At 44.4% G+C, this 15,485-nt stretch overlaps 1 protein-coding gene across 1 annotated transcript in view; it reads right to left on the bottom strand.

Moving 5' to 3' along the window:
- Positions 1-355: 355 nt before the first annotated feature.
- Positions 356-15,485, bottom strand: part of LOC110519288 (NLR family CARD domain-containing protein 3) — a 32,861-nt gene continuing 17,731 nt past the window's right edge. Inside the window, exons 6-11 of the mRNA XM_090197449.1 lie at positions 13,326-15,126; positions 12,891-13,064; positions 4,487-4,660; positions 1,539-1,712; positions 1,228-1,274; positions 356-1,021 (exon numbers count right to left, since the gene is read on the bottom strand). Of these exons, the coding sequence (XP_090053575.1) occupies positions 471-1,021; positions 1,228-1,274; positions 1,539-1,712; positions 4,487-4,660; positions 12,891-13,064; positions 13,326-15,126 (2,921 nt within the window). The 3' untranslated portion in view covers positions 356-470. The remainder of the gene's footprint in view (positions 1,022-1,227; positions 1,275-1,538; positions 1,713-4,486; positions 4,661-12,890; positions 13,065-13,325; positions 15,127-15,485) is intronic.

The raw sequence follows: 15,485 nt of genomic DNA, 5'->3' as shown, positions 1-15,485 counted from the left end.
GTGTGTGTCAAGTGTGTGTGTCCAGTATGTGTGTGTGTGTGTGTGTGTGTGTGTGTGTGTGTGTGTGTGTGTGTGTGTGTGTGTGTGTGTGTGTGTGTCCTGTGTGTGTCCAGTGTGGGTGTGTGTCGTGTGTGGGTGTGTGTCCAGTATGTGTGTGTGTGTCAGTGTGTGTGTGTGTGTCAGTGTGTGTGTGTGTGTCCAGTGTGTGTGGGATTTTCCAGTGTGTGAGTCTGTGTGTGTGTGTGTGTGTGTGTCCTGTGTGTATGAGTTCAGTGTGTGTGTGTGTGTGTGTGTGTGTGTGTGGTGCATCTGAACCGTTCTCACAAGGGTTCAGGATCACAGAAAGAGACCGACACAGAGTTACCATGGTTTTTATTTACAGGAATAAACTGGATCAAACGTGTGTGTTACTCCATGTATTTAAATGTCATATTGTGATCAAACATAAAACACATGATTAGAGTGAAACATCATGTTGTGTTTGACACAGGGACCACCTGACACAGGGACACTGAGGATTCATAAACATAAAACCCTGGATAGAGGGGCTCAGTGAATGTGGTGTGGAATGTGTACAGGTGGGTCAGTGTGTCAGAGGAGACTCTGTAGAAGGACAGAGTGCCGGCTGGCCAGTCTAGATACACTCCAACTTTATGGAAACTGGAGGGGGGAATGTCTATGGTAGTGTGATTATTTTTGTGCACGGCCATGTAAATGTTGTCAGAGCAAAACAGATGCCAGGACTTGTCATTAAACCCAATCAGACAGTCCTTACCCTTTCCTTTCCTGCTGATTCCTTTATATGTCACTCCTATATCAGCCTCACTCCCACTCGACTCTACCTCCCAGTAACAGCACCTAGTCAGACCCTCTCTACACAGCACCTGGCTCCAGTAGTCAAATCTCTCTGGGTGATCAGGATAAGGCTGCTGGTCTCTCCTACGCGTTACCTTTCTGTTCTCCTCAGACAGAAAGAGGAGTCTGTTTACTGTGTTTGGGTCCAGTGTGAGATCACAGGCATCTGATGGATGAAAGCAGACACAATTTTAGAAATCATCATCATTCACATTAGAATTTCTAAACTTTGGTGTCTGTGATTTCTGCTTCTGTAGAACTGCAGCTTATATTTAATATGACCAAGTAAGTAATGATGGTGGTCTTTGACTTTGACTTAACTTGAATTAAGACCTATTCTTAGTCATATTCTTCACAGCAGTCAACACTCACATTTTCTAAGCCCAGGTTTCATTGTATACTCTCCAACATGTTCCACACTGTGGAGGTAAGCAGAAGAACAGACAGTCATTGAGTGATCCATGTGAACACACACACACACACACACACACACACACACACACACACACACACACACACACACACACACACACACACACACACACACACACACACACACACACACACACACACACACACACAGCATAAAACGTTGGCCAACGAGCTGTTAATAATGTTTGTCTTAACCAGCCTGATAACTTAAACATGTCTGATATGAACATTGACATAAACCCTCTACCTACTTGAGTTTCTCCAGTCTGCAGTGTGGATCCTCCAGCCAAGCAGAGAGCAGTCGGACTCCTGAGTCTCCTGGGTGATTGTAGCTCAGGTCCAGCTCTCTCAGGTGTGAGGGGTTTGACCTCAGAACTGAGACCAGAGAAGCACAGCCTTCCTCTGTGACTTGACAGCCTGACAGCCTGCAAAGAGTAAAATAATTTTAAAACCACACTGCTATTCTTGGTGGTGAAAATAGTGGTAGTATATTTTTTCAAAATATTCAGATATATCAGTGTCCTGAAACCTGGCAATCTATTCATAAATGAATGTATCATTATTAGAAATAACAATTCATCAAAGTACTGTATTGCCTGAAGAGAGAAAAATATCAAGTACAAATATTTGATTAGACTGACCAGACCAGTTTAAAAAGCAGTATCAGTCAAGATACAGACAGTGAGGTATCAGATTTAGATTGTATTGAGCATATAGTCCACACCATATCTATTTTGACATTGAAGCTAACATTTTAAATATGGCTCTATACTCCAGCATTTTGGATTGGAGATCAAATGTTTAATATGTGTTGAGTATAATGTAATTCGAGGGGATTTTCATACATATCTCTTTCACCGTTTAGAAATGAAAGCACTTTATGTATTTAGTCCCCCCATTTGGAGAAGTCATAGGTATTCTGACAAATTCATTAATAGTGTATTAAAACTTCTTAAGCCTAGGCGTCCCACTATTTGGACAACGTCCGGTGAAACTGGAGGGCACGCAATTCAAATAAATAATCCTTAAAATTATGGATATTAAACATTTAGGTAGATACAAGTGTCTTATATCGGTTGAAAGCTTAAATTATTGTTCATCTAACTGCACTGTCTGATTAACAGTAGCTATTACAGCGAAAGCATGCCATGCGATTGTTTGAGGATGGAGCCCCACATCAAAATATTTTTCCACCGGCACAGGATTCATAAATTCACAAATAGCGATTAAATATTCACTTACGTTTTGAAAATCTTCCTCTGATATGTCATCCAAAGGGTGCCAGCTATAACATGTAGTGTTGTTTTGTGAGATAAAATCCTTCTTTATATCCCAAAAAGTCTGTTTAGTTGGCACCATTGATTTGAGTAAATCCACTCGTTCAACATGCCAAGATAGGAATCCGAAAACCTATCCCTAAACTTTGTTTCAACAAGTCAAAATAAATTTCTACTTGATCCTCAGATACTCTAAAATGTAATGAAACTATAATATTTCTACCACAAAGAAGTATGTTGAATAGGAAACCCATTTTAGCAGGTGCGTCTTGTTTTCGTGGCTTGCGCAAACACGGATTCTCAAGACCGTGTCTCTGTACTAAAACTGTTATTTCTTCTTCATTATTCAAGTTACAAGCCTGAAACATTGAACATAGACTACTGACACCAAGTGGAGGCCATAGGAATTGCATCCTGGGAGGTGGAATTGAGTATGCCCTTATACTGGCCATTGGAAGAGCATGGTCTCTCAAAAATAACAAATTCTGGTTGGTTTTTCTTTGGATTTTCTCCTACCATATCTATTGTGTTATATACTCTCCTACATTATTTTAACATTTCTACAAACTTCAAATTGTTCACTTTCCAATGGTAACAATTAAATGCACATCCTGGCTTCAAGATCTGAGTAACAGACAGTTTACTTTGGGCACGTCATTCAGACAGGAAGTGGAGAAAGAAAGGAGCCTTATGAAGGTTAAAGCAGTCAATGTTTAGTATTTGGTTCCAAACTTGTTGGTTGCATTTGCAGTTTGTTGTGGTTGTGTTTTGGGTTGTGTTTTGCCCAATAGTAATGGAATTGTGGATGATGACTGGATTAATCTTCTGTCTAAGTGAGTAGATAACATGTTTCTGAACACTAATGAATTAATCCTGGTGATGCCATGATTAAGAAAAATTATGAGTGACAAAGTTACAAAGACTACAACAAAACAGCTAACCTCTCACCATTACCAATAACAGAGGGGGTATGATCTTTGTTCCTCTGTAACTTTCTCATTAATCATCATTCATTGATTCATTCATGATTATGCATAGTCATGGTACCATCCACATGAATGTAGAAGTGTTCAGAAACATCTTCTATTCTTACAATAAAAGTGACTACACAATGACACAGGACATTATTCACTATTCAATTTCTATTGGGAAAAACATAATCGAAAACACAACCCCCCAAAAAACAGCAAATGCATTCAACAAGTTTGTAGAGTCACAAGTTGATGAAATCACTGCAGGCAAAGAATATGGGACCACATATGAAAACATAATACATTCACACTGTCTGTTTTTCTGAGAGGCAACACAATAGAGTTTTTAGAACTCTCGTGTGTCTGTGTGAACTGAGATGAGCCTCTGAGATTTAACATTGACAATTGATTGACGATGGCTTGGTGATAAGACAACATACCATTCCATTATTAGTGTCTGTGTGCCTGTCTGTCGGTGGCAGCGAGACCCAATCACCAGTTTATTTATCCCAAATGGAATGTGAACACTGGACGTAATCATATGAGGGAATTACCTAGTGTCCTAGGTTACAATAGTTGTTCTGTATAAACAAGTAGTAAATGATCTAGAGACATATATTATAGCGCCATGTAAATCTTGATGTCTGTTGTATGAGAGCACAATGTACCTTTGTATAATTTCTATATCTGTTCTTCATCACTCAGGAAGAGTAGTAACCTAACCTTGTTAATTTGGGCTTTAACTCTACACCATTGGGTGACCGTTAACCCTCCATTACTGCAGTAATTAATAATAAAGTTGGATGTTTTGTAGAAATATAGAAGTCTCTCCTTTGATTAGAATAATTACCCATTTAAAACTGTAAGCTTCACTGTCCAAACACATATGGTGTGGACTATGTGTGCCTGGTAAACAGTTATCGCTTGTTGACCAAATGAAGGAATACTGACCTCAGAGACTCCAGTTTACAGTGGGGATTCTCCAGTCCAACAGAGAGCAGCTTCACTCCTGAATCCTTCAGGTCATTGTTACTCAGATCCAGCTCTCTCAGGTGTGAGGGGTTTGACTTCAGAGCTGAGACCAGAGAAGCACAGCCTTCCTCTGTGACTCCACAGAATGACAGCCTGTAAAGAGTAAAATCATTTAAAAATCACACTTTGGTGTTGAAGATAGTAGCAATATTTTTTTTCAACATATTCATATATATCAGTGTCCTGAAACCTGGCAATCTATTCATAAATTAATGTATCATTATTAGAAATAACAAATTATCAAAGTATTGCTTGAAGAGAGAAAAATAGAAATAACAAAATATTGTAGTAGACTGGCCAGACCAGTTTAAAAAGCAGTATCAGTCAAAATACAGACAGTTAGGTATCAGATTGTCACATTCTGACCTTTATTTCCTTTGTTTTGTCTTTATTTAGTATGGTCAGGGCGTGAGTTGGGGTGGGCAGTCTATGTTTTGGGTTTCTATGTTTGGGTTTCTGTTTCGGCCTAGTATGGTTCTCAATCAGAGGCAGGTGTCGTTAGTTGTCTCTGATTGAGAATCATACTTAGGTAGCCTGGGTTTCACTGTTGGTTTGTGGGTGTTTGTTTCCGTGTCTGTGTTTTTCACCACACAGTACTGTTTCGGTTTTGTTATTTCACATATTCGTTTATTGTTTTTGTATCTTATAGTGTTCAGTGCTTTTGTTATTAAAATCGTCAGGAACACATACGACGCCGCATCTTGGTCCAATCCCGAAATCTGCCGTTACAGGAACACCCACCCACAGAGTACCAAGCGGCGTGGTAACGGGCAGCAGCAGCAGCAGCAGCGGCTAGCATCACAAGACTCCTGGACATGGGAGGAGATTCTAGACGGCAAGGGACCCTGGGCACAGCCAGGGGACTATATCGCCACCCCAAAGCTGAGCTGGAGGCAGCGAAGGCAGAGAGGCGCTGGTATGAGGAGGCAGCACGGCGGCGTGGATGGAAGCCCGAGAGTCTGCCCCAAAAATGTATTGGGAGGGGAGCACACAGGGAGTGTGGCTAAGTCAGGAAGGAGACCTGTGCCAACTTCCTGTGCTTACCGGAGAGCGAGAGGGACCGGGCAGGCAACGTGTTATGCTGTGGAGCGCACGGTGTTCCCGGTGTGGGTGCATAGCCCGGTGTGGTACATTCCAACTCCTCGTATCGGCCGGGCTAGAGTGGGCATCGAGCCAGGTGCCATGAAGCCGGCTCTACACATCTGGTCTCCAGTGCGTCCCCTTGGGCCGGCGTACCTGGCACCAGCCTTACGCATGGTGTCCCCGGTTCGCCAGCACAGCCCAGTGCGGGCTATTCCACCTCGCCACACTGGTCGGGCTACCATTCAACCAGGTAATGTTGGGCAGGCTCGGTGCTCAAGAGCTCCAGTGCGTCTGCACGGTTCGGTCTATCCAGTACCACTTCCACGCACCAGCCCTCCGGTGGCAGCCCCCCGCACCAGGCTGTCTCTCCGTCTTCTGCCTACAGAGTTTCCCGCCTGTCCAGTGCTGCCAGAGCCTTCCTCCTCTCCAGTGCTGCCAGAGTCTCCCGTCTGTCCAGAGCTGCTAGAGTCTCCCGTCTGTCCAGAGCTGCTAGAGTCTCCCGTCTGTCCTGAGCCGTCAGTCAGCCAGGAGCTGCCAGAGCCGTCAGTCAGCCAGGAGCTGTCAGAGCCGTCAGCCAGCCAGGAGCGGCCAGAGCCGCCAGCCAGCCAGGAGCTGCCAGAGTCGCCAGCCAGCCAGGAGCTGCCAGAGCCGCCAGCCAGCCAGGAGCTGCCAGAGCCGCCAGCCAGCCAGGAGCTGCCGGAGTCTCCCGCCTGTCCGGCGCTGCCGGAATCCCCCGTCCATTCGGGACCCATGTCTAGGGTTCCCAGTCCAAGGTCTGTGGCAAGGGTCGCCGCTTTAAAGAGGCCACGGAGGCGGGCGAAGAGGCGCACTAGAACTTTGGTGAAGTGGGGTCCACGTCCCGCGCCAGAACCGCCACCGCGGACAGACGCCCACCAAGAACCTCCCCTATAGGTTAGTTGTCTCTGATTGAGAATCATACTTAGGTAGCCTGGGTTTCACTGTTGGTTTGTGGGTGTTTGTTTCCGTGTCTGTGTTTTTGACCACATGGTACTGTTTCGGTTTTGTTATTTCACATATTCGTTTATTGTTTTTGTATTTCATAGTGTTCAGTGCTTTTGTTATTAAAATCGTCATGAACACTTACCACGCCGCATCTTGGTCCGATCCTTACTCCTCTTCAGACGAAGAGGAGGAAATCTGCCGTTACACAGATTTAGATTGTATTGAGTATATAGTCCACACCATATCTATTTTGACATTGAAGCTAACATTTTAAATATGGCTCTATACTCCAGCATTTTGGATTTGAGATCAAACGTTTAATATGTGTTGAGTATAATGTAATTCGAGGGGATTTTCATACATATCTCTTTCACCGTTTAGAAATGAAAGCACTTTATGTATCTAGTCCCCCCATTTGGAGAAGTGTTACGGTTTTCTTCGGGTGAAAGAGAGTCGGACCAAAATGCAGCGTGGTAATTTTGATACATGTTCAATTAATGAATAAACACGATAATACAAAAACAAGAAACGGAACGTGAAAATCTATACAGCCTATCTCGTGACAACAAACACAGAGACAGGAACAATCACCCACGAAACACTCAAAGAATATGGCTGCCTAAATATGGTTCCCAATCAGAGACAACGATAATCACCTGCCTCTATGTCACGCCCTGGTCTTTATATTTTGTGTTTTCTTTATTATTTTGGTCCGGCCAGGGTGTGACATGGGTTTATTTATGTGGGGGTGTTTTGTCTTGGGGTTTTAGTAGGTATTGGGATTGTGGCTTAGTGGGGTTCTCTAGCAAAGTCTATGGCTGTCTGAATTGGTTCTCAATCAGAGGCAGGTGATTATCGTTGTCTCTTATTGGGAACCATATTTAGGCAGCCATATTCTTTGAGTGTTTCGTGGGTGATTGTTCCTGTCTCTGTGTTAGTTGTCACCAGATAGGCTGTATAGGTTTTCACATTCCGTTTGTTGTTTTTGTATTGTTTGTTTTTCATCATTATTAAACATGTATGAAAATTACCACGCTGCATTTTGGTCCGACTCTCCTTCGTTGGAAGAAAACCGTAACACTCTGATTGAGAACCAATTCAGACAGCCATAGACTTTGCTAGAGAACCCCACTAAGCCACAATCCCAATACCTACTAAAACCCCAAGACAAAACACACCACACAAATAAACCCATGTCACACCCTGGCCTGACCAAAAGAATAAAGAAAACACAAAATATAAAGACCAGGGCGTGACAGAACCCCCCCCCCCCCCCCCTAAGGTGCGGACTCCCGGACGCACATCAAAAACAATAGGGAGGGTCCGGGTGGGCGTCTGTCCATGGTGGCGGCTCCGGCGCGGGACGTGGACCCCACTCTATCAATGTCTTAGTCCCTCCTCCTCGCGTCCTAGGATAGTCCACCCTCGCCGCCGACCATGGCCTAGTAGTCCTCACCCAGAATCCCACTGGACTGAGGGGCAGCTCGGGACTGAGGCAGCTCGGGACTGAGGGGTAGCTCGGGACTGAGGGGTAGCTCGGGACTGAGGGGTAGCTCGGGACTGAGGGGTAGCTCGGGACTGAGGGGTAGCTCGGGACTGAGGGGAAGCTCAGCACTGAGGGGAAGCTCAGCACTGAGGAGAAGCTCAGCACTGAGGGGAAGCCGAGCACTGAGAGGAAGCCCAGCACTGAGAGGAAGCTCAGCACTGAGAGGAAGCTCAGGCAGGTAGTTGGATCCGGCAGATCCTGGCTGGCTGGTGGTTCTGGCAGATCCTGGCTGACTGGCGGATCTGGAAGAGTCTGGTTGACTGGCAGATCTGGAAGAGTCTGGTTGACTGGCAGATCTGGAAGAGTCTGGTTGACTGGCAGATCTGGAAGACTCTGGTTGACTGGCAGATCTGGAAGAGTCTGGCTGACTGGCAGATCTGGAAGAGTCTGGCTGACTGGCAGATCTGGAAGTCTGGCTGACTGGCAGATCTGGAAGTCTGGCTGACTGGCAGATCTGGAAGAGTCTGGCTGACTGGCAGATCTGGAAGAGTCTGGCTGACTGGCGGATCCTGGCAGACTGACGGATCTGGCTGCTCCATGCTGACTGGCGGCTCTGGCTGCTCCACGCTGACTGGCGGCTCTGGCTGCTCCATGTAGACTGACAGCTCTGACGGCTTCTTACAGACTGGCAGCTCTTTGCAGACTGGCAGCTCTTTGCAGACTGGCAGCTCCTTACAGACTGGCAGCTCTGGCTGCTCCATGCAGACTGGCAGCTCTGGCTGCTCCATGCAGACTGACAGCTCTGGCTGCTCCATGCAGACTGGCAGCTCCATGCAGACTGACAGCTCTGGCTGCTCCATGCAGACTGGCAGCTCTGGCTGCTCCATGCAGACTGGCAGCTCTGGCTGCTCCATGCAGAATGGCAGCTCTGACGGCTTCTTACAGACTGGCAGCTCTTTGCAGACTGGCAGCTCTTTGCAGACTGGCAGCTCCTTACAGACTGGCAGCTCTGGCTGCTCCATGCAGACTGGCAGCTCTGGCTGCTCCATGCAGACTGACAGCTCTGGCTGCTCCATGCAGACTGGCAGCTCCATGCAGACTGACAGCTCTGGCTGCTCCATGCAGACTGGCAGCTCTGGCTGCTCCATGCAGACTGGCAGCTCTGGCTGCTCCATGCAGAATGGCAGCTCTGGCTGCTCCATGCAGACTGGCAGCTCCATGCAGACTGGCAGCTCTGGCTGCGCTGAACAGGCAGGAGACTCCGGCAGCGCTGGAGAGGAGGAAGGCTCTGACTGCGCTGAACAGGCGGGAGACTCCGGCAGCGCTGGACAGGCGAGGCGCACTGTAGGCCTGATGCGTGGTGCTGGCACTGGTGGTACTGGGCCGAGAACACGCAGGGGAGCTGCCACCGGAGGGCTGGTGTGTGGAGGTGGCACAGGATGGACCAGACCGTGAAGGCGTACTGGAGATCTTGAGAGCAGGGCTGGCACAGGACGTGTAGGGCTAGGGAGGTGCACAGGAGGCCTAGTGCGTGAGGCTGGCACAATCTTCACCAGCCAACTAACACGCACCTCAGGACGAGTATGGAGCGCTGACCCAGGTGCCATCAAATCCCCAACACGCTCAGTCGGGCGAATTCCGTACCTAAAGCACCAACACAGCAACTCCCTCATAACTCTCTCCTCCAATTTCCCCATTAACTCCTTCACAGTCTCTGCTTCGCTCACCTCCAACACAGGCTCCGGTTCTGGTCTCCTCCTTGGCTCCTCACAATAAACAGGGGGAGTTGGCTCAGGTCTGAACCCTGACTCTGCCACACTCTCCCTGACCCCCCCCCCCCAATACATTTTTTGGGGCTGACTCTCGGGCTTCCTTCCGCGCCGCCGTGCTTGTCTCTCCAACTCCATTCTCCTATAGCCCTCTTCGCACTGCTCCAGCGAATCCCAGGCGGGCTCCGGCACTCTCTCTGGGTCGACCGCCCACCTGTCTATTTCCTCCCAAGTCGTATAATCCAACCTTTGTTGCTCCTGCTGCCGCTGCCTGTCACCACACCGCTTGGGCCTGTTGTGGTGGGTGATTCTGTTACGGTTTTCTTCGGGTGAAAGAGAGTCGGACCAAAATGCAGCGTGGTAATTTTGATACATGTTTAATTAACGAATAAACACGGTAATACAAAAACAAGAAACGGAACGTGAAAACCTATACAGCCTATCTGGTGACAACAAACACAGAGACAGGAACAATCACCCACGAAACACTCAAAGAATATGGCTGCCTAAATATGGTTCCCAATCAGAGACAACAATAATCACCTGCCACTAATTGAGAACCAATTCAGACAGCCATAGACTTACCTAGAAAACCCCACTAAGCCACAATCCCAATACGTACGAAAATCCCAAGACAAAACACCCCACATAAAAAAAACCATGCCACACCCTGGCCTGACCAAATAAATGAAGATAAACACAAAATACTTCGACCAGGGCGTGACAAGAAGTTATAGGTATTCTGACAAATTCATTAATAGTGTATTAAAACTTCTTAAGTCTAGGCGTCCCACTATTTGGAAAACTTCCGGTGAAACTGGAGGGCGCGCAATTCAAATATATAATCATAAAAATTTGGGATATTAAACATTTAGGTAGATACAAGTGTCTTATATCGGTTGAAAGCTTAAATTCTTGTTCATCTAACTGCACTGTCTGATATACAGTAGCTATTACAGCAAAAGCATGCCATGTGATTGTTTGAGGATGGAGCCCAACATCAAAATATTTTTCCACCGACACAGGATTCATAAATTCACAAATAGCGATTAAATATTCACTTACGTTGAGAAAATCTTCTTCTGATTTGTCATCCAAAGGGTCCCAGCTATAACATGTCGTGTTTTGTGAGATAAAATCCTTCTTTATGTCCCAAAAAGTCTGTTTAGTTGGCGCCATTGATTTGAGTGAATCCACTCGTTCAACATGCCAAGATAGGAATCCGAAAATCTATCCCTAAACTTTGTTTCAACAAGTCAAAATACATTTCTATTTAATCCTTAGATACTCTAAAATGTAATGAAACTATAATATTTCTAACGGAAGGAAACCCATTTTAGCAGGTGCGTCTTGTTTTCGTGGCTTGCGCAAACACGGATTCTCAAGACCGTGTCTCTGTACTAAAACTGTTATTTCTTCTTCATTATTCAAGTTACAAGCCTGAAACATTGAACATAGACTACTGACACCAAGTGGAGGCCATAGGAATTGCATCCTGGGAGGTGGAATTGAGTATGCCCTTATACTGGTCATTGGAAGAGCATGGTCTCTCAAAAATAACAAATTCTGGTTGGTTTTTCTTTGGATTTTCTCCTACCATATCTATTGTGTTATACTCTCCTACATTATTTTAACATTTCTACAAACTTCAAAGTGTTTTCTTTCCAATGGTAACAATTAAATGCACATCCTGGCTTCAAGATCTGAGTAACAGACAGTTTACTTTGGGCACGTCATTCAGACAGGAAGTGGAGAAAAAAAGGAGCCTTATGAAGGTTAAAGCAGTCAATGTTTAGTATTTGGTTCCAAACTTGTTGGTTGCATTTGCAGTTTGTTGTGGTTGTGTTTTGGGTTGTGTTTTGCCCAATAGTATCTGAATGGTGGATGATGACTGGATTAATCTTCTGTCTAAGTGAGTAGATAACATGTTTCTGAACACTAATGAATTAATCCTGGTGATGCCATGATTAAGAAAAATTATGAGTGACAAAGTTACAAAGACTACAACAAAACAGCTAACCTCTCACCATTACCAATAACAGAGGGGGTATGATCTTTGTTCCTCTGTAACTTTCTCATTAATCATCATTCATTGATTCATTCATGATTATGCATAGTCATGGTACCATCCACATGAATGTAGAAGTGTTCAGAAACATCTTCTATTCTTACAATAAAAGTGACTACACAATGACACAGGACATTATTCACTATTCAATTTCTATTGGGAAAAACATAATCGAAAACACAACCCCCCAAAAAACAGCAAATGCATTCAACAAGTTTGTAGAGTCACAAGCTTGATGAAATCACTGCAGGCAAAGAATATGGGACCACATATGAAAACGTAATACATTCACACTGTCTGTTTTTCTGAGAGGCAACACAATAGAGTTTTTAGAACTCTCGTGTGTCTGTGTGAACTGAGATGAGCCTCTGAGATTTAACATTGACAATTGATTGACGATGGCTTGGTGATAAGACAACATACCATTCCATTATTAGTGTCTGTGTGCCTGTCTGTCGGTGGCAGCGAGACCCAATCACTAGTTTATTTATCCCAAATGGAATGTGAACACTGGACGTAATCATATGAGGGAATGACCTAGTGTCCTAGGTTACAATAGTTGTTCTGTATAAACAAGTAGTAAATGATCTAGAGACATATATTATAGCGCCATGTAAATCTTGATGTCTGTTGTATGAGAGCACAATGTACCTTTGTATAATTTCTATATCTGTTCTTCATCACTCAGGAAGAGTAGTAACCTAACATTGTTCATTTGGGCTTTAACTCTACACCATTGGGTGACCGTTAACCCTCCATTACTGCAGTAATTAATAATAAAGTTGGATGTTTTTGTAGAAATATAGAAGTCTCTCCTTTGATTAGAATAATTACCCATTTAAAACTGTAAGCTTCACTGTGCAAACAAATTTGGTGTGGACTATGTGTGCCTGGTAAACGCATGTGGATCTGGTGACCAGTTATCGCTTGTTGACCAAATGCAGGAATACTGACCTCAGAGACTCCAGTTTACAGTGGGGATTCTCCAGTCCAACAGAGAGCAGCTTCACTCCTGAATCCTTCAGGTCATTGTTACTCAGATCCAGCTCTCTCAAGTGTGAGGGGTTTGACTTCAGAGCTGAGACCAGAGAAGCACAGCCTTCTTCTGTGACTCCACAGCCTGACAGCCTGACAGAGAGATTGTCACAAACACACTGTTAATTTAACACCAATAGTGTAGAAGGATAATTACAGATGCATTTGGTTTATTCTACCAAACAAAATATAGATTAATGTTCCGTCTCTTAGAAATGGATGGTCCTAATGTGAACATCAATGCATTGATTCAATAGCTTTTTCAATAAAATATAATAAACTGTATTATATACACATTAGATACATATTTTTTGTCTAAACTGAATATTTCTTAAATGTCATGTTTGTACTCACAGAGCAACTCTGGAGGCTTTGATCACTGGCAGCAGCCTCAGAAGACCTTCCTCTGATCTGGAGTATTTATTCAGGTCAAACACTTCCACCTCCTTCTCTGAAGTCAGCAACACAAAGACCAGAGCTGACCACTGTGCATGTGACAGTTTGCCTCTAGAGTGACTTCCTGATCTCAGGTATCTTTGGATCTCCTCCACTAGAGAATGGTCATTCAGTTCATTCAGACAGTGGAACAAATTGATGCACCTCTCTGGAGAGGGATTCTCCCTGATCTTGTCCTTGATGTACTTGACTGTTTCTTCATAGCTCTGTGAGATGCCTCTTGTCGTTGACAGTAGACCTCGTAAGTGCTTCTGATTAGACTCCATTGAGAGGCCCAGAAGGAAACGGAGGAAAAGGTCCAGGTTTCCCGTCTCACTTTGTAAGGCTTTATCCACAACACTCTTGTAGAAAGTAACTTCAGGCTTGTCTCTTAACAGCGCAGTTAAGTTACTGGAAGTTGATTGCGGTTTGGCCATTAGATTCTCATTGTTGTTGATGAATGAGAGGAACACATATAGAGCAGCCAGAAACTCCTGAATGCTCAGATGCACGAAGCAGTACACCTTGTCCTGGTACAGCCCACATTCCTCTTTAAAGAGCTGTGTGCACAAACCTGAATACACTGAGGCTTCATTGACATCAATGCCAGCCTCTTTCAGGTCTTCTTCATAGAAAATCAGATTGCCTTTCACGAGCTGTTGAAAAGCTAGTTTTCCCAGTGAAAGAATGCTCTCTTTATTCCAGTGTGGACCTGTCTTTTCTTTCCCAAGATACTTTTCATTCTTCTTTATGGTATGAAACACCAAAAGGTGTGTGTACATCTCAGTCAGAGTCTTGGGTATCTCTTCTCTCTTATGTTTCAGCGTGTGTTCAAGGACTATTGCAGAAATCCAACAGAAGACTGGAATGTGGCACATGATGTGGAGGCTCCTTGATGTCTTTATGTGTGAGATGATTCTGCTGGCCAGGTCCTCATCATCACTGAATCGCTTTCTGAAGTATTCTTCCTTCTGTTGTTCATTGAACCCTCGTACCTCTGTCACCTGGTCAACACACCCTGAAGGGATCTTATTGGCTGCTGCAGGTCGGGTAGTTATCCAGAGGAGAGCAGAGGGAAGCAGATTTCCCTTGATGAGATTTGTCAGCAGAACATCCACTGAGGTTGACTCTGTGACGTCACAACAGAACTTGTTCTTCTGGAAGTCTAGGGGCAGGCGGCACTCATCCAGACCATCAAAGATGAACAGAACTTTGTACTTGTTGTGTTCGGAGATTCTTGATTCTTTGGTTTCCATTGAGAAACGATTGAGAAGTTCATTCAAAGTGTGTTTTTCCTCTTTCATCAAATTCAGCTCCCGAAAGGGGAATGAAAATACAAATTGGACATCCTGATTTGCTTTTCCTTCAGCCCAGTCCAGAATGAACTTCTGCACAGAGACTGTTTTTCCAATGCCAGCGACTCCCTTTGTCAGCACAGTTCTGATAAGTTTGTCTTGTCCACTTAAGGGTTTGAAGATGTCGTTACATTTGATTGCAGTCTCTGGTCTTGCTTGTTTCCTGGTTGTTGTCTCAATCTGTCTTAGCTCATGTTCGTTATTGACCTCTCCTTTTCCACCCTCTGTGATGTAGAGCTCTGTGTAGATCTTATTGAGAAGTGCTAGGTTTCCTTGTTGAGCGATCCCCTCAAATACACATTGAAACTTCTTCTTTAGATGAGATTTGAGTTCATGTTGGCAAATCACAGCAAGCTCGTCTGAATCTAGAAATAACACAGAGGATATTCACATTTCATCTGTTCATATTACGTCATAGTACAGTATTGTAAGACTGTTTTAAAGTTGTACTATATAATTATTTATTCTCTTAACTGACTGTATAAATGTGTAAATGTTTTCATAATGCCTTACACACTGTAGTGATTTATATTATTATTGGTATTATTGATGCTCTCTCTCTCTCTTTCTCTCTCTCTCTCTCTCTCTCTTTATTGACATGGGAAACATAATCAACAAAAGTTCAATAAAAATAAACAGTAAACATTACACTCACAAAGGTTTTTTTAAGATATTAAGATATTTCAGATGTCCTATTATGTCTATATACAGTGTTGTAATTATG

The sequence above is a fragment of the Oncorhynchus mykiss genome, chromosome 13, assembly GCF_057628025.1.
Source record: "Oncorhynchus mykiss isolate SJ-2025 chromosome 13, ASM5762802v1, whole genome shotgun sequence".
Classification (NCBI taxonomy): domain Eukaryota; kingdom Metazoa; phylum Chordata; class Actinopteri; order Salmoniformes; family Salmonidae; genus Oncorhynchus; species Oncorhynchus mykiss.
The sequence above is the reverse complement of the archived record's forward strand: the minus strand, read 5'-3'. Positions and strand labels throughout refer to the sequence as shown.